At 36.9% G+C, this 19,889-nt stretch overlaps 2 protein-coding genes across 2 annotated transcripts; both read left to right on the top strand.

Annotated features, from left to right (window-relative positions):
* The first annotated feature begins 948 nt into the window (after positions 1–948).
* Positions 949–8,778, top strand: LOC149052792 (uncharacterized). The gene is made up of 9 exons (XM_089181743.1): positions 949–1,698; positions 3,122–3,244; positions 3,384–3,506; positions 5,689–5,811; positions 5,950–6,072; positions 6,223–6,345; positions 7,804–7,926; positions 8,065–8,189; positions 8,587–8,778. Exons 1-9 carry the CDS (start codon positions 1,455–1,457, stop codon positions 8,776–8,778), a joined length of 1,299 nt encoding a protein of 432 aa, XP_089037869.1. The 5' UTR covers positions 949–1,454.
* Positions 8,779–12,016: 3,238 nt separating this feature from the next.
* LOC149052793 (pancreatic secretory granule membrane major glycoprotein GP2-like) lies at positions 12,017–15,685 on the top strand. Its single transcript, XM_089205718.1, has 2 exons — positions 12,017–12,116; positions 14,429–15,685. Exons 1-2 carry the CDS (start codon positions 12,017–12,019, stop codon positions 14,809–14,811), a joined length of 483 nt encoding a protein of 160 aa, XP_089061844.1. The 3' UTR covers positions 14,812–15,685.
* The last annotated feature ends 4,204 nt before the right edge of the window (positions 15,686–19,889 follow it).

The raw sequence follows: 19,889 nt of genomic DNA on the forward strand, positions 1-19,889 counted from the left end.
TTCTAAGGACTGATTTCGGTGTCTGATAGATATGTTAACATGTAAAGATAAATAATTATTCTTAGGAGACCCAATTCTCTCCATTGAGCGAAGCGGTTAACATCCATTTGCGTCATTTGCTTTAATTTCCACATAGAACTGACAGCTGTAAGCTTATTTCTTTAATTTATTATCATAAAACGGTTGCGTTCACAAAAAAACAGGTCGATTTTGGAAGTTGAATCCACTGATGAGGGCTGGTTATCAACTTAAAGTTATGCCATGCATGCGGGGTAGAAAAAAAAAACCGTTACCTCGAGGCAGGCACGGAATTTGCTTCATTTATCATGATCGTAGCCTAGAATGCATTATTGAATTATAGAAAAGGTGAGTTGCAGACGGCGAAGAAAGTTTTATCCTTCGATTTACGAATGAGAGCAACCTTATTTCTCCTTTATTCTCTTTTGCTGATACAAAAAGAGTTAAGGTAACAGCAACTAGCAAAGACTAAGTCAAAAACCGACAACCATGGCGTGTCCTAATGGAAATTAGAATAAATTTCCTCTTTCTATGATCATCGGTCTAGATAACCAAAGACAATTATGTAAACTAGAATATGAAACTTTGAATTTTCAAGCACCTGTATAATGAAGAAAGCGAAAAAAGGTTTATTGAGGAAAATGAATATTTTTTTCATGACTTATCGATCATGAAGTGGAAAAGGAACTTGAAAAAAATCAGCGGATAGCTTTTATAAACGGCTTTTTCTCTGTCTTCCTTAAAATAATATAGTTCAGGAGTAACAAAACACACGAAAATGCTTTCTAGAAATCTTGTGTCTTCACAAAAGACAAGTGTTTATGGATGCTACCAATTTTTGTTCTCGTTTCATTGTTGTCTCTAACGTTTTGGGGAGGGAGTCGGGGCTGGAGTTAATTATTTAGGGCCCTATTATACAAAAAATTAGGAATTTAAGATATATCCGCGGTAACAGCGACATCAGACGAGTACAGAGTTTTGTCAACGTTTCGAGGTTTTGAAGATTTGAGAAGTGGGTACTAAAAGAAAGAAAGGGAAAAAAGGAAAAAAAGGAAGAAAAAAAGAGGGTAGACGAAAATGAAAGAAAGCGAGAAAAAAAAGGTAAAGGCAAGAAAACCTGCTCATCAGTTATTTTCTTTGGTCAAGGAAAAGAAACCGAGTTCCTAACGTACTGGAAAGTGCCTGAAGGCTACATGTGGCTCAAACAATCGAGACTCAAGGTCACGTTTATGCATGAAATATCACGCATGACTGCATCATTAACAGTTACGAAACCGAAACTCGAAACTGAAAGCCACGCCGACGAACAGACTTTTACAATTAAGAAAGATGCTGTGTTAACCTTTCATGATTATAAGCTAAAACTTCGAGTGAAGGGAATCATCTGCTTGAGAGTGAAGTAAATCCTGCATTCAAGCCTAGAGATCTCATCTGAGATGACGTCGTCAGAGAATGAGACTATCTCTTTGGATCATATCCATCCAAAACCTGCAAATCTTGGAGAACAACTCTCCATTACGGGAAGCAGAGATCTACTGACAGCTGCCAATCGTTCTTCTAGATCCCGCCGAAGAGTTATGGTCATTCTTGTTGCTATTGCAGTGGCAATTTCTGCAATCATCGCAGCAGTGTTCATTGGAAAATACGTTTCAGAATACCTTAGTGATGATAACATGAAAAGTAAGTCTCAGATGTCACTCAAGTTTTGCTATTTATTCAGATTTCAACAGTAAAAAACAAACATATTTGAACAAAAGAGAGAAGTTGGTCGAAATTTCAGCACATCGATGTGTCACTGTCGATGTCCTCAGTAATAGAAAGTAATCATCTTATTTTCACATAAAGCTAAAAGCTAGCGGACAAACTTGATCAATAGATATATGGACAAGACGATAAAGTATTCAGTTTGATCATGAAAATGGTAAGCATTAAAGAAGGAAACATGTAGGAGCACTTTCGTTCGCGTTGTCCATACCCCGCCAGATTTATTTTTCAAATTCGATATCAAAAGCTTTCGTAAATCTAAAAATACCAATTCTACAAAAAAGTCATAAAGCTGGCGTTTTTATCCTCTCATCAATGTTAGGGTAAGAGCGATAAGTTTTAAATGTGCTTTGGAAATCAAAGAGGCAAGCGATCCGTTGACAGAACATGCACGAGCACATAAGTAGCTGCGAGGCTACTTAAGAGCATTCCAGCGGTAAAATTTCAGTTTTACGGTGATATCTGCCTGTTTGAATTAGCCAGTCGTTACCCAAGCGTGCGTTCCTACAAAAGTGAAGTAGGCTCCCGAATACAACCAAAAGTTACAAAATGGCCAATAAGTAGCAGATAACCATTGTTCCAGTTGTTTTCTTAATACCTAGTTTTATCAGTTAGCTTTAGATTAGTAATAAATTAGTCCTTTTATGGAGCCTGGGAAAAAATCTACGTCATTCCAGGCATTTTTAAAGAAGTCATGCACAGTTCAATTTTGGGATCATTCGTGATCCGGATTAACTTTTTAGAAAAACTTTTTTAAAACTTTTTCTTAAATAATAAACAGCATTGCATGAAATGAGATGCTAAAAACTTGCCTCATTCTCATACGCGTCCTATTTGACAACAGCAGGAGTTTATACAAGTAGGCAAATAAGTTTGCTCAGTGAAGTGAAATGAAGCAAAAGTATGACAAAAGGGTTCTACATGCGTGACATTTTGAAGAAGTTAAATATAAGAGTACGCGTTGTGTATGGTGGTCAAAGATTAAGAACTAAATCTACGAGCTGAGTTCTTGTAAGTTTTGCACACGAATTTCGGTTCTTGAGTCCATGCTATTTTGATGTAGAAGGCAGAAATAGCAGCTCTAATTTCACTTTAATGGCGTAGGGTGTCACGATGACAAATGGCAAGTTAAGTCGATTTATTTACTTTTCTGATACTTTGTTTTCTTTAACTCTAGATTGCACTGAATTATAAATTCTTCGGACAACAATCAGGCCAAAACGATGTCATATTTCCTCCCAGGGTTTAAGTTAAAATGAATGCTTTCATAAAAAAAAATTCATCTCTTGTGTTGTTCCTCCATTAAGCTACCTTTTTCTACTTTTACTTATGTCCTCAGGCATCGACGAGTGCAGCACTGGAATCTATGTGTGTGACATAAATGCAAACTGTACTAACACTGACGACTCTTATATCTGCGCCTGCAAGGAAGGATACACCGGAGACGGGCATTCATGCCAAGGTATAATCATTGCATATGACCTAACAAATAGCGGAATAAAGTTTCCCACAAATAAAAAAAACTCTTTACATTAAAACTTAGAAATTTGATGCTTTTCTCCCTGTCTAGTAACGTTTTGGCAATTCGTTTTTGTTCACAGATGTCAATGAGTGTAGCGATGGCAACCATGTTTGCGATGTTAATTCGAATTGTAACAACACAAATGGTTCTCATATTTGTAACTGCAAAGAAGGATACGCTGGAGATGGACAGTCATGTCAAGGTGAATACGAATAGTCCACACTGCTAAAAACAAACAGCTTTGCTCCTAAGCTATTGCCCATGAAAATTAGCCCACATTTTAGAGGCCTGTTTTGACGCACCACTATCGTATTTCTATTAAATTACCTTTATACATCGCTGACGCTGCTAGATATCGACTAATGCAGCAAAGGAAGCCATGATTGTGACATAAATGCGCACTGCACCAACACTGATGGCTCCCATAGCTGCACCTGTAAGGAAGGATACACTGGAAAAGAAGGGTCATGCCGAGGTAAAATTAGATTCGCTTTGAAAAAAAGCTGAATAACTGTTCATCACAAATAATTGCCTTGTCATCCAAACAAACTGGCTGAAGATTTTTTTCTCTATTCAATGACCCATTGCAAATCTTTTGTGTTCACAGATGTTAATGAATGCAACGATGATGTTTGTGATGCTAATACTAACTGTACCAACACTGTTAAGAATATATGAAAGTCATATATTTGAACTGCAGATAAAGACGTAAATGAAAGTGATCCTCGCAGTAATGTGCACTACTTAGGCAGTAGTGGAAATAAGGCCTGAAAAAAAAAAAGCAGGCCTTTACGGGATTTGGACACATGACCTCTGCGATACCGGTGCAGCGCTCTACCAACTGAGCTATCATGTCAACCGGGAGCCTGTCATGTTGTTGGTTCTAGATAAACCCGTGAAGTGATGAATAAACGGTTAAGAATATATGAAAGTCATATATTTGAACTGCAGATAAAGACGTGGATGAAAGTGATCCTCGCAGGAATGTGCACTACTTAGGTAGCAGTGGAAATAAGGCCTAAAAAAAATTCAGGCCTGTACGGGATTTGAATCCATGACCTCTGCGATACCGGTGCAGCGCTAGCTCTACCAACTGAGTTAACAAGCCAACTGGGAGCGGGTCATGATGTTGGTTCTAAATTTTTACCAACACTAATGGTTCACATAATTACATCTGTTAGGAAAGATACATTAGAGATGTACAGTCTTGCCAATGTAGATTAGAACAGCGACACCTTATGTCGAGCAAAGCACCTTTCCATAACCAGAATTGTCTTCGTAACTGGGCTAACGATCAAGAGGCAACGCAATGGTTTTCACACCCCGACCTCGTGTTTCTATTAAGTTACGGATATCATAATATGCATAGATACACAATTTTTGCTGGTTTAAAATATAATACGTGCGGATATTTTACGAGTGGCTAAAAGTGTTTCCGATTCCAGAAGGAACGAGAATAAAAGAAGGCATGAGCATAAGATATATCATACCGCCATTACCTGGAATATTTTTCTCGAATATGCGGCGACGCTCGGATAACCACCCCCCCCCCAACCCTTCTCCTCCCTCAGTTTTTAGTATATAGTATAGATACAAGGAAAATCTGTTTCTACTGCCACATTTTTTATATAACTTTTCAACCTTCAACAACAGCGCAATCAGTACAGCAGAATAACTTTTTTTCCATACGAAATTTTTCTATGTTCACGAGTTTGCAGAGTTCCTTTATGTATTATTTATTATTTTGATTTTATGTCCTACTCCTGAGGTAATTTAAGAAGCGCCTTTCTCGACTAATCGATGACGCGCACCCCCTACAAATAAGTGCCCCCCCCCCCTCAGTTTTAGCCGAAATTTTCAGTAAGTGCCTAACCGCTCATTGAAAATGTCTAATATTTCAATTATTAAAGTATACACAAAATCGCTTGAGGGACTAGACATGTATCTTGCGGAGTTTATTCGCTCTTTTCGACTTAGAGACAGAGAATATTATGAACCTTCAGGCTTAATATGCCTTGTTTCAAGTTCTGAGAGGTATTTTGATATTTTTTGCTTGCTTTCAGTATGTTGCATTATTTTTATCGAGAAGGGAAATTTATGTGGCTATTATCTTTCATGATCGATTTATAAACCATTGTCTGTTTGACAATTAAATGCTATAAAGGACGAATTTACTCTCCTTATGTAATGTATACTATATAATAAACCTAATACATCACATATAGTCAGTCCGTACGGTATATAAACAATCGTTGCTTTATATAATAAATCTCACTCGTTTGCTGCGTTCACTCCCTCGACTTTCGATACTACGATCTCGTGCGTAAATACCATAAAGAGAGACTTTGCACGAATTATTCTATCTATATCATATTTACTACCAGATATCGATGAGTGCCTCAATAGAAGCCATGTTTGTGACGTGACTGCGAATTGTACCAACACTGACGGCTCCCACATCTGCACCTGTAAGGAAGGATACACTGGGGACGGACACTCATGCCAAGGTATAATCATCACTAAGACTTTGCAAATAGCAGAATGAAGTTTCCCACAAATAAAAACAAAACTCTTTTTTTGAAAACTCAGACATTTTAAGTTTGTCTCTGTCAAGTAACGTTTCGGCAATTCCTTTTTGTTCTCAGATGTCAATGAGTGTAGCGATGGCAACCATGTTTGCCATGTCAATTCGAGTTGTAACAACACAGATGGTTCTCACATTTGTACTTGCAAGGAAGGATACACTGGAGACGGACAGTCATGTCAAGGTGAATAAGAGTTGCCTACACTAATTAAAACAAGCAGCTTTGCACATAAACTATCACCCATGGAAATTAGCCACATTTTAGGGGCCTGTTTTCACGCACCACTGTCATATTGCTATGGCGTTACCTCTTATACATCACTTATGCTTCTAGATATCGATGAATGTAGCAATGGAAGCCATGATTGTGACGTGAATGCGAATTGTATCAACACTAATGGCTCCCATAGCTGTACCTGTAAGGAAGGATACTCTGGAAAAGGAGAGTCATGCCAAGGTAAAATTAAATTAGACTTAGAAAAAAGCAGAATAACCATTCATCACAAGTAATTGCCTTGTTATCCAACAAACTGGCCAACATATTTTTTTCTCTATTCAGTTGCCCTTTGCAAATCTATTGTAATCATAGATATTGATGAATGCAACGATGATAGTTAAGTTTTTTTATGCGAATGCAAACTGTATCAACACTAATGGTTCTCATAATTGCATCTGTAAGGAAGTATACATTGGAGATAGACAGTCTTGCCAATGTAGATTAGAACTGCGATACTTCATGTTGAGCAAAGCAGCTTTCCATAATAAGTAATGTCTTCGTAACTGGGCTCATGATCAAGACGCAGCGTAAAGATTTTAACGCCCCGACCTGGTATTTCTATTAGGTTACGGGTTTCACCATATGTATATCATATCATATCATATGTATACATACTCATTTTTCGTTGGTTTAAAATATAATACGCTCGAATATTTTACGAGTTGCTTAGTATTTTTCCCAGCCCAGGAGGATCGAAGATAAATGAGAGCAGTGAACAATGTCTCTTCTCCTATTATATTATAAAACATCGAATGAGGGTTCATCATTTCACTATTACCTGGAATATTTTTCTCGAATATGCGGCCACTCTCGGATAACCCCCCCACCCCCCACCCTTCTCCTCCTTCACTTTTTAAATAGTATAGATACAAGGAAAATCTGTTTCTACTGCCACACTTTTTTTTTATAACTTTTCAACCATCAACAACAGTGCAATCATTACAGCAAAACAATTTTGTTTTCCATTCCAGATTTTTCTATGTTCATGTGCTTGCAGAGTTCCTTTATGTATTATCTATTCTTTTGATTTTTGTCCTATTGCTGAGATAACTTAAGAAGCGCCCCTCTCGACTAATCGACAAAGCGCCCACCCTACAAATAAGTGCCCCCTCTCCCTCTCCCTCAAAGTTTTTATCGAAACTTTCAATAAGCGCCCAAGCACATATTGAAAATGTCTATCATTTCAATTATTGAAGTACACACAATATCGGCTGAGGAACTAAACGTGTATCTTGCGGAGTTTATTCACTGTTTTCAACTTAAAGACAGAGACGATTATGAACACTCAGGCTTAACATGCCTGGCTTCAAGTATCGAGAGGTATTAAGATATTTTTTGCCAGCTGATAGTATGTTGCATTATTTCTATCGAGAAGGGACGTTTGAATGGTTTAAATCTTTCATGATCGATTTATAAACCATTGCCTGTTTGACAATTAAATGTAAACTTTATAATAAACCTCATACATCACGTAAAGACTGTTCTTACGGTACATAAACAATCGTTGCTGTATATAAAAGATCTTACTCGTTTCTTGCGTTCACTCCCTCGATTTCCGATACTACGAGTTCGTGCGTAAATACCATATCGACAGATTTTCTATGAAGTATTACATATCTATATTATTTGTAATACTAGATATTGATGAGTGCCTCAATAGAAACCATGCTTGTGACGTGACTGCGAATTGTACCAACACTGACGGCTCCCACATCTGCACCTGTAAGGAAGGATACACTGGGGACGGACACTCATGCCAAAGTATAATCGTTACATAAGACTTTGCAAATACCAGAACGAAGTTTCCCTCAAATAAAACAAAACTCTATCTTTAAAAACTCAGAAATTTGATGTTTGTCTCTGTCAAGTAACGTTTCGGCAATTCCTTTTTGTTCTCAGATGTCAATGAGTGTAGCGATGGCAACCATGTTTGCCATGTCAATTCGAATTGTAACAACACAGATATGGTTCTCACATTTGTTCTTGCAAGGAAGGATACACTGGAGACGGACAGTCATGTCAAGGTGAATAAGAGTTGCGTCCACTAATTAAAACAAGCAGCTTTGCACATAAACTATCGCCCATGGGAATTAGCACACACTTTAGAGGCCTGTTTTCACGCACCACTGTCATATTGCTATGGCGTTACCTCTTACACATCACTTATGCTTCTAGATATCGATGAATGCAGCAATGGAAGCCATGATTGTGACGTGAATGCGAATTGTACCAACACTAATGGCTCCCATAGCTGTACCTGTAAGGAAGGATACACTGGAAAAGGAGAGTCATGCCAAGGTAAAATTAAATTAGACTTAGAAAAAAGTAGAATAACCATTCATCAAAAGTAATTGCCTTCTTATCCGACAAACTGGCTAAGATTCTATTCAGTTACCCTTTGCAAATCTATTATGTTCACAGATATTGATGAATGCAACGCCTAGTCATGTTTGTGATGCTAATGTTAACTGTACCAACACAAATGGTTCATATAATTGCATCTGTAAGAAAGGATACATTATAAATGGACAGTCTTGCCAACGTAGATTAGAAAAGCGATACTTCATGTCGAGCAAAGTAGCTTTTCATAATAAGTATTGCCTTCGTAACTGAGGTTATGATCAAGAAGCAACTTAATGATTTTCACGCCCCGACCTCGTATTTCTATTAAGTTACAGGTTTCATTATATGCATGCATTCACATTTTACCAAGATTTAAAATATAATACGCGCAGATATTTTACGAGTTGCCTGGTATTTTTTCCGAGCGCGAAAGGAACAAGGATAATTAAGAGCAATGAGCAAGATTTCTTCTCGTATTACATGATAAACCATCGAATATGTGATTTATTATTAGTTCCTCACTTTTTTAAATAGTATAGATAGAAGGAAAAATCTCTTTGTACAGCCACAAACTTTTCAACCTTCAACAACAGCGCAATCAGTACAGCAGAATAATTTTACTTTCAATTTCAGATTTTTTTAAATCTTCATGCGCTTTCAGAGTTCCTCTACGTATTATCTTTTATTTTGATTTTGATGTCCTATTGCTGAGATTTAAGGCGGGGTTCCACCTGAAAAAGTGACATTTTTGCATCACTTGTGACAGCTATGGTTTTCATCAAAATCATAGCACACTATACATCATTAGAAAGCTATCGGCCTGAAGATTATGATGTGTATTTGAATGCGGTATTTTTTTTTGTAACCTGATACCAAGCCCCTTAAATAGCACGTGCTGTGGCTGACCTGGACCTACTTGAGAAAAGTTTTTTACATATAGTTTCACATGAAACATGTATTTTTACTATTTTTCTCAAGTAAGCAGATTGCTTACTAGGATGAATGAAGGACTTTGCAAAATTTCAAAATGTGAAGCCTCAACACCCATCTAAAGTTGCGCAATCAAAATTAGGCAGCATTTCTTAAAATAACCTTTTTTCTAAACACTTATGACAAATTCCTTCATTCATCACAACTAACTCAGTGAAACCCAGCTAACCTGAAAATTTCAGGTCAATAGCTCAAATCCCTCTTGAGTTATCTCTTCTCAAAGGCAAAAATGCCGCATTTTGAGAAACGTAGCCTTAAACTTCAGAAATGGAATAATTTGGACGGGACTGCACAGGTACTTGATGCGTTTCTTTTGTAACCATTCCCACCAGAAGGAAAAGCACTATCATATTTTACCAACACAATCAATCCTTGTATAAAAAAGAGATGAATGTAGGCCTAAAGAAAATGGTGATGATGACACATTTGTATTCAATAAACATTCAAAAATCTCAACTGGCAAAGGGAGACTTGATGGAAGGGCTTACAGAACAGAACAACGTAGTTGAAATTGGGGGAACCGAGAAAAAGTCTGGTGAGTGGTAACATGAAGGGCTTCTCTCTAGAACCACAAGACAGAAAGACTAAGGTTTCCAAGCTTATGCGCAGCAAATTTTTCTCAATTAATTTTTTTAATGCTTATGATTTTACAGATATTGACGAGTGTAAAGGAAGTCACTCTTGTCACGTGAATGCTACATGCACGAACACCCTTGGATCACATGTATGTCAATGTCACGCTGGATATACTGGAAATGGACAAAACTGCACAGGTGAATTTAATCTCTTCGCTACAAGTGTAGAACAGTCCTTCATGACACGTTCGACTACAGTGCTACACCATTCAGCCGCGTTGCAAGATAATTTGACAATTTATTACTAAGAAATTCGGCCATTTTGTCCTCATTTAATATATAGTGAATAATACCCGGGTTCCCGCTGACTTGGAATTTCTCTACGAGTGTTCAACTGGCTACATTATGAGTGAGAGCAGCAAACTAGTGAGGTATCGAGTAAGAGAACAATATATAGATTTAGCCAAGCCTAAAAGCGGTGATGTGATTACCTATTCGAACACAATAGGCCTTTACTGAGAATAAAAGGCGACTTTTTTAAAAGAATAATGTGATAGGTTTCACAATCCGCGAAAAAAAGTCGTAAAGCGCGTTGGCGATAAGGCTCAAGATGAAAAAATGAGTTGAACCGTTACAGAAACAGACATTGGGCGTAACTTTCTTTTCACAAAATTCTCAGTTGACTTTTTCCTTTCTAAAAGAAGAATATTTTCATGTACACGACAAAAATAGGCCTTTACTAAGAAAAAAATATATAATTTTTAAAGAATGATAGAAGTTTCACATTCCGCGAATAAAAAAAAGGCCACCAAGGAAGGCTACCAAAGCTGATCTTTGACGACTGATATCCGACTACAGTTTATAATAGTGTTTAGAGAGAGATTCCAATGCGGTGGAAGTTTTTGTTTGGTCTAAATTAATAATTAATTTGTCACAATGATAAATAACTTAATCCTTTTTCACCTCATAAAAGTTTAAAAAACGAATGTATATCTCACTCGTGTAACTACTAACGTTGTATAATTTTTCTTTTCTTCCCCATTTTTTTAGATATTGATGAATGCAAAAAAAATACTCACGATTGTCACCTGAACGCTACTTGTCAAAACACAAATGGATCCTTTGTGTGCACGTGTTTATCTGGATTTAACGGAGATGGACGGAACTGCACAGGTAAAGGCCTTTAGATTGTAATTGCCCCGTTATGACCTTACTTGTTTGTTTGTGTTTGTATTTTTAATTGTTTGTTTAATTTGTACGTTCCTTCTTTTTTTTTTTGCTTATTTTGATAAAGTAGTTACCCTTGCCTTAATATTTTTGACCAATGGTTGAAAATGAAAATCTTTAATCCCAATTGAAAGCAAGCGGACGAAATGCACTCAATGTTCAAAATAAGGAGGTTTATACATGTATCATGCTCCCAGAATCGTGATTGAAAGCCTGTGATTTCTCAGATATTGACGAATGGGCAAGAAAACCTTTCTTGTCATGTGAATGCTAACTGTACCAACACAATTGGATCACATGTATGTACATGCCACACTGGATACACTGGAGATGGACAAACTTGCTCAAGTGATTTTGATAACTTCCCTTCAATGTCCAGAAAAGCCCTTTATGATGGAAGAGAGGCAACCTCCATTGCTGCTCTTTCTATACATACAATCCCAGCTACTCAAAGTGGGAGGTAATCTGAAACGTCTTTTTAGCTCAAATTATAAGACTGGAAGTAATCAGACATTTATCCTAAAATTCATCCCTTATTAAAAATTGTGGATTGTTTTGTTTTGTTTTGTCCCACATCCTTTGAGACTAGATTTGCAGTATTTTGGAAAGGTATTCATTATATCTTGATTCGCCAAAACATTTTTCATCATAACATCTAACTCTGGGTTGTGACGTGGTGCACTTGATCCCCATCAGACATTGACGAGTGCTCACAAATGAACATGTGCGATAAGAACGCCTCTTGCAGTAATACCCAGGGCTCCTACAGTTGCGCCTGTAATCCTAAATACATTGGGGATGGTCTGACTTGTAAAGGTTAGTCTCTTTTAATCCATGCCTTATATATTTTTTAGAGATGGTACTGGCTGAACTCGCTGTAAATAATGTTGAGTGAATGGCTATGCTTGTTTGGCCATGTAACAAATCACGTTAGTTTTTAGTACCTTTAGTTTGCTTGGAAACGTCCATCGACAAAACATCGGGGATAAAGAAAGATAAATTTGATTTTTTACATCATATTTTTGGACTTGAAGGCATTGTTTTTGTCCACCAGGAGAGAAAATAATTTATTCTTGATGATGCATAAATGTTCTGCAAATGTAATTATTTTGATGATGTCTCAATTAAACAGAATAGTTTGATTGGTTAAAATCGATGTTGACCGCAGTTACGATTTTCTCACTCTGACCTAATAAGGTAATTCCTCAGAAAAAAAAAAAAAAAAAAGACATTTAACAATTTTTTTAGTCTGCCTTTAAATGTTTCCTACCAATGGCTGTTTCGAAAAATGCAATACGAAAGGCAGGTCACCGTGCTTGTTTGAGAGAAATGACGGGCAACACTTACCTCATTCATGCCTCTACTAGCAATTTTTCCCGCGCGTCATTTCAAGGTACATTTTTCGGTAGCTGGAATCAAGGGATTTCGAAGTAAAAATTAAAAGAAAAACTTAAAAGGTACAAAGTCTCGAGCGAGTGGAAAATTTGATATGTAATTTGTGGAAATTATTTAGATGTATTAGTAATTGTTATCACTCAAAACGTTCCTCACGTCGTTGCTTTCAAGGTAATGATTTTCATCATCAAGTAACGGGCTTTGTGCACGTTTTTAGCTATGTCTTCTTTTATTTTTTTTTGCCTTCCACAATTTTCTTAATTTCTCCAAGTTGAAGGGGAAGATTTATACAAAAAAATTATGCAATGAAAAATAGAGGTCACCCCGCTCGTTCAAGAGCTAAAGAGCATTGTACCTGTTTGCATGGTCCATTTATTAAAAAGCAATACCGTGTTCTCGGAATGTGTGCGCTTACTTGCCTGATTACGTGATTTGTATTCGCAGTACAGGATGCCCAGTGCAATACTGAGGAATCACCTTTAGACTGATAGCAAGATTCAGTTTGTTATGTTTATCTAAATAGTAATTAATGGAAAAATATTTGTCTAAATAAGGAAAACGTAGACAAATTTGAGTGTAGCCGACGAAACTACGAGCATAGCAACTTGACTTTTTACAACGCGAATTTTTGTCAGATGCACAGTTTGATTGGCTGTTAGGAAACACTGTCGTTCAGAGCATGTGTTGAGAAAATATTTATCAGTCATGTTATAAACAAACAACATTTACCTTTGATAGAAATAGTAGAGATGGTAAGTTTTGAGCTCGATGAGGAATTAAGAAAGATGTTATTTTCGTCTTGTCACGAGCGTGGGATGAAGAAAAATTCTGAGTCCCCATGAGGAATGGAACCTCAGACCTTCGGATTTGCGCTCCGATGCTCTACCACTGAGCCACCAAGACTCTTCCATGAGCGAGATTTATTATGAAGTTCTTATAACACGCGTCCTGCATACTGCTAGGATCAGCAATGTCGACAGCGTAATGTTTTTGATAGAAATAGTAGAGATTGTAAGTTTTGAGCTCGATGAAGAATTAGGAAAGATGTTTTTTCGTCTTGTCACGAGCGTGGGATAAAGAAGAAATTCTTCACCGAGCACAAAACTTATATAGGTTTCACAATCCACGAAAAAAAAAGGCGTAAAGCGCATCGGCGATAACGCTCAAGATGAATATATTCGTTGAACCATTACAGAAACAGACAATGGGCGTAGCTTTCTTTTTACAAAATTCTCAGTTATTGACTTTTTCCTTACCGACAAAAGAAATTTTTTCATGTACACGCCCGAAATCGGCCTGTGGCAAATCTTCCAGTTGTCGATTTTCGTTCTCAACCACGAGAAATACCATTACCCAGGTCGAGGACCTAACTTTAGGTTTTTCTTTTCGTATTTTGTTTTACTTCCCCTTCTAAGATATTTTGAGTGACATTGTCTGTTAGAAATACGAATTTTTCTTTGTTTTTTTTTAGCAGCCATAATTCAAGAAAATTTCAACATACGACCCTGGATTGAGAATGGTCAACGCTTTGCCATTCATTTATTAACCTGACACAGCTGATTGTGAAATTAAACACATGTAAAAAATTATCTTAATATTACACACGTGTTTAACAAGAATTTCCCAGCTCTTCTCAGGGCAGGAAATCGTTTTAAACCACAGCGTTTTTTTTCTTAAGCTTTCTTATGACGAAATATATAAAACATCGCATTAACCGAAATTCAACCTTTTAGCCGATCCGTGTTATAATTACATAAACCTGAGCGATGCTGACAGAAAGAGCACTTACATCACACCCAACGGTGGAGAAAAATGTGACGATGATTCCTCATCCATAATATCCGGGAAGTGGTATCGTTTCGTGGGAGATGCAGGAACAAAAATGCCAACCCATTGCGTACCGGATTATAGATGTGGTACGGCCTTATCAGGCTGGCTAAAAGGTGGTCACCCCACATTAGCAGATGGTGAGGTTTCCTCCGAGGTCTGCTTTACCAGAAGTGGAGATTGTTGCAAGAAATCAATGAATATTAAAGTGAAAGACTGCGGATCCTACTTTATTTACAAACTACAAAAGCCACCTGCTTGTGATCTGCGCTACTGTAGCACAGACTAAATGCTATAAGCGAGTTATTCTGCACAGCGAAAGGATTCACAAATCGATTTATTGGCACATGTATATTATTGTATAACAGGGACTTTCAGAATTTCACATGATCCACTTTTTATGATTAGTGTTAAATAGTGAATAGTTGGAACAGAAGACTACCTTTCGACGGTGCAGTTTGATCTTCCAAGTAGGAGTACTCCTGAGAAGTTGTGACAGAAGGTTGTCAGTAATAGTGACTAACGTTTCTATAACCTCAGCGGAAATCATCATCAGAGTCGATTCAACAATTGTTGTTTATCCGAGTGTTAGAACAGACTCCTCCCTCCCTCCCCCCCCCCCCCCCCCGTGGCAAATTTAAACAACTATGGGCATTAGTTAGCTTTCCAATAATCTTAGTATCACCTATATCTATTCCAATCGAAGAGCTTCACTAAGTAAGTTTTAAGCACAACTTTGAGCATTGTATTTTGCTTATTACAAAACGCTTTGGACTCTTGATGTTTACTCAGGTCGTTAGAAACTAAAGCAGCTTTTAATACCCACCCATTCTGGGCATGTAATTGTTATTCTGTCTGAAAGCCCTCCACTATGGATCACGGCAGTCCGTGATTATGAGCCAGTTGTTTATCATGTTCGGTCATGCTTTCATTGGCATCATTATTTACAAGGATTTTTAAGTCGTATTAGGTGTGTTGTGGATAGAGACTGTAAATAATTTCAAAAATTATCAGTCACTATGACATTCATACTCAAACTTTCTGATGACATAGCATGGAAAACTAGAACATTCTATTAGGTATGTAATTAGGATGTATTTCTGCCACAACAGTTGTGTTGTAAGCTTCGAATTCCGGAATGTTTTAAAATACATCGTGAATGTATATAAGGACTCAGTCAGCTAGGAGTGGTAATTTAGTTATTCGGAAAAGACTGACTATCAAGGAAGCTCTAACAAAAGATAGCTCAGTACTGTGATATCCTTCAAAAATTGTGTATTTTGTGGAGATTTGGAGGCAAAGGCGAGTCTTTGGTTTCCGTAGAGAGCTAAGTTATAGTCTGTAGTGGGCTTAAGTAAGTTTTTTAATGACAATTTTGTATTGCCTATATGAGTAGCTGCAATACAGGAAGCAAGTTATTTATTTCGTGTTTTCCGTTTTTACGCAATAATTATGGACAATATTCATGTAGTTCTCCGCATCAGTCAACGATCAAAGTGTCCGACAAGGGTAATACTTTGTAAGAGATGGGAAAATAACTGAGGTCGACTGTGAACAGTCACGCAGTTGAACATTGAGCAAACGAAAATCCAGAGAGTAACATGGTAGGGTTTGAACCCGGGACTAACAGATTACAATTCTAGCGCGCCCTGGCCACTGGGTCACACTGCCCTCAAATTTGAGAACCTCAATAAAGAAGATTAAAAACTTTGACGTTTTTTTCCCGTTTCAAAATTATAAAAGTTTCAAACCAGTTTCCAGAGGCGGAGTAAGAAAACAAATAGTTAAAACAGATTTACACCGATTCTCAATTTTCCACAAACCAACAGGATTTATCAAAATGGATCGCTCATACGTTAGTTTGATTCAGAATTTGATATAGTGGCAAACACTTTGAACATGGCAGTCACGAAGTGTCACGATAGAGCTCATTATGATAATATTCACTGAGGTCTGATCATTCTAAAATAAGACGTCACTTTGGTTAACTATCTAATCATATTTTCAACTTGATATTTTATCTTTAAACTCAAGAATAAATAGATAGACAAGTACTTCAAGCTGATGTGAGTTAGCACACGTTGTAAATAACACTTTTAAATGGTCGAGATACTTATCGGTGAATTTTGTTGTAATGCTAGATTTAGCATCAAGGGTAAACTGTGTTTACTGCAGTTTCTCGCTAAGAAATAATCAATGTTTGTTTGTTTTGCTTTTTTTTCAGGTAGAATAATTTCTATTTGAGCTCAGTAGGAGAGCTGTTATTACAAAAAAGCTGCCCTCTTTCGAATAATAAAAAAGACGATTACGGCGTGAAAAAGAAATCTTCAAATGTCACTCTGAGTTGCATGGGGAAATGTTATTCACGATTCCCTTCATCCCATTTTTTTTCTCCCATTTCCAAGAAGAAAGTTGAAAACAGACCGAGCTACTGACGCAGAATATTGGCTTGTTTCTTTATAAACGTAAGAAACCTATCAGAATATGGTTAAATCATAGGTGGGCTAATCAAAGAAAACTGACAGAGGTTGATTGTGTAAAGGTGCTTGGCGAATTCAAACTAGCTTGACGATCATTGTATAGCTCCTAGTCAATAATATACATTAATTTTACACGAACCATTTTTTAAAGAGTGTTCAGCAGTGACTGAACATCAAAGTAAATGTAAGGACCTTTCAGAAAAACATAAAGAATCTGTTAATCCGTTTTCCCACGAGCACAAGCTACACAACACTTTAAGTTTCTACGATTTTTGATAGGCCTGTGCAGGATTTGAACCCATGACCTTTGCGACACCAGTGTAGTGCTCTGCCAACAGAGCTAGCAAGCCTACTAGGAGCTGTAATTATGTTGGCTTTATAATGAACCCGTGAGGTGATGAATCAATGACTATGAATATATGAAAGTCATATAAGTGAATTGCGGATTAAGAAATGAATATGAAAGCGACCTGCGCAGTAATGAACAGTAATGAAAAAAATTCAGGCCTACACTGAGCTAACAAGCCAATTGGGAGCTTGTCATAATGTTGGTTCGTAATAAACCAGTGAAGTGAATATATGAAAATCATATTAGCTCAATTGGTAGAGCACTGCGCCGGTATTGAAGAGGTTATGGGTTCAAATCCCGTATATATGTTAGCTCGGTTGGTAGAGCACTGCACCGGTATTGCAAAGTTCATGGATTCAAATCCAAATTTTTTAAGCTTTATTTTCACTACTTGTTAAGTAGTGTTCACTGTTGCGAAGATCTCTTTCGTATTCATTTCTCAATCCGCAATTTCCATACATGAGTTTGATATATTCACAGTCATTAACTTTCTTTTCTGTTTTGCAGTCAAGAATCTCGGCTAAGAAAATTTGAGAGAAATTTTTAACTTTTATGGCCTAAAACGAAATCAAAGCTAACCATTTAAAAAAAAAAAAATACGTCGAGAGGATTTAGACAGGGATTTTGTGGTAGACCTTAATTCAAATTCGGAGATTTATCAACCGAAGAAGAAATGAACGATAAAGGCACAAGTAGCAGAATGCGCTTTGGTAAATGTGCAAATATGGGTACGCTCTCTAGATCTCTTTCTCTCAGAGCTCAGGGAGTACAGTTTGGCACTTGCCCCAAGATCTGTATTGTTACATTTTTCAGAGTTGATGCAAAGTACTAAATTACCTCATAGATAACAGTAAAATAAGTCTGGAAACTAGCAATTTGTCAGAACCGGACATGATACCAAGAAAAAAACATTTATTTTGATTAGTTGCAATCGAAAGTCGAATTTATAAGACGCTATTGTTTGCCACAACGAAAACTACCTATACTAAAATTTTCCATAAAAGAAGAAAGGAGCTTTGAATGGAGCATTTTGATGAAACGAAAAGTAGATCAAACATACTCTACTATTCTTGCAAAACATGCTAATGGCAAAGTTTGTAACTTTTTCTCTAAATTTATTATAATTCTCAAGAGAGAAATTATTCATTATTTTGTCAACTTCTTTAAAGTTTCCGGTCGGTCAATCGAGGAAGGTTTAATTAGCACACTGCCTTACATTTTTTGATATTTTATTAGATAGTTAAAGAAATTCAAAATTTATTTTTGGAAAGTAAATGATAGACAAATAAAGTTATTAACTCTCGATCGAACATACTTCCTGTGTTGAGTGGTCAAGACTGCAGGAGTTGCAAATCATCGCAGAGCCGCAAAGTGTTCCTTTACAATCGCAGTAAACAACCCCAGGGTGTATGTCTCACAATGAAAACGTTATTAATAGATTGGTCGAAGTAAGAAAGTCCTCAAAATTTCAAGCCTTGCAAGTGCATCTATTGGTCACGGCAATTTCAACCCAAATTTTTAGGGAAAACACAATGATTCTACTAGCTTTGCACCAGGGAAAGATGTTTCTATATTCGGATCTCACCTACCCTGGTGTATACTTGGTCTAACACAATGTGCAGCCCCAGTCTTTAGTGGGCTTGTTTAACTATAACGTATCACGCAATATTGTCTTACTTGTACGAACGCAAACAATGTTTATAAACACGTCTAGTGCATGGGTAGCCGCTCAAATCTTTCAACTTGTATTATTTCATAAACTGATAGTAGAGAATAAGATAAAGAATCATACGAGGAAACTAAATACGTTTTAGAAAATTATGGATGACAGAAAGAAAACGTCTGTCTTTCTAGTCTTATTAACATAGATTAACTATATACACACTGTAATCGATTTAATAAAATTCATCAAGCTAAGGAGTACGAAGTGCTAAATTTTCCTCTTTTTGTGTGAGTCTCCAACCAATTTCACTGGACTTGCCCTGAATCCTTATTTGAGTCTCTCGTTTCTTCTCTCAAATTCACCTGCATTGCGTTTGTTTGACATGAATTACTGAAAAACGATCTATAATTATAATGCCATCTGCACCTGACGTGACACTTTCAAGGAATGAATAATAACATTTAATAGTCCAAGACGCATTACTCCTGACAATCCGTTGCACAAAGTCAAATTCATCGCCGCGTATCGTTTTACCAATTTACCTTTTTGTGCAAAGAGCCCAAACAGGAAGAGGGAAGTTTATTTATAATATTAATGATCATCATGGCATGAAACCAACAGTTTCTATCGTAACCATAGCTACCAGACGGTAATAAAAGAAAACAAGTTTGGCTCAACAGCTCTAGAGTTGGCCTCCAAAGAACGTTGGATCTTGGAAGGTAAGAAATGACTGTACTTAATGCATGAAAAACTTGAGTTTGACTTTCACCCCATGATAAGATTTGATACCCAGCCTTGATTCCTATTTCTGTGTAGTTGAAATAAAACGAAAATGAAATTTACCGAGCTTCCAAATGGAGGTATCACAAACACTT

This window comes from Pocillopora damicornis, chromosome 1 (genome assembly GCF_964200805.1).
Source record: "Pocillopora damicornis chromosome 1, jaPocDami1.2, whole genome shotgun sequence".
NCBI lineage: Eukaryota > Metazoa > Cnidaria > Anthozoa > Scleractinia > Pocilloporidae > Pocillopora > Pocillopora damicornis.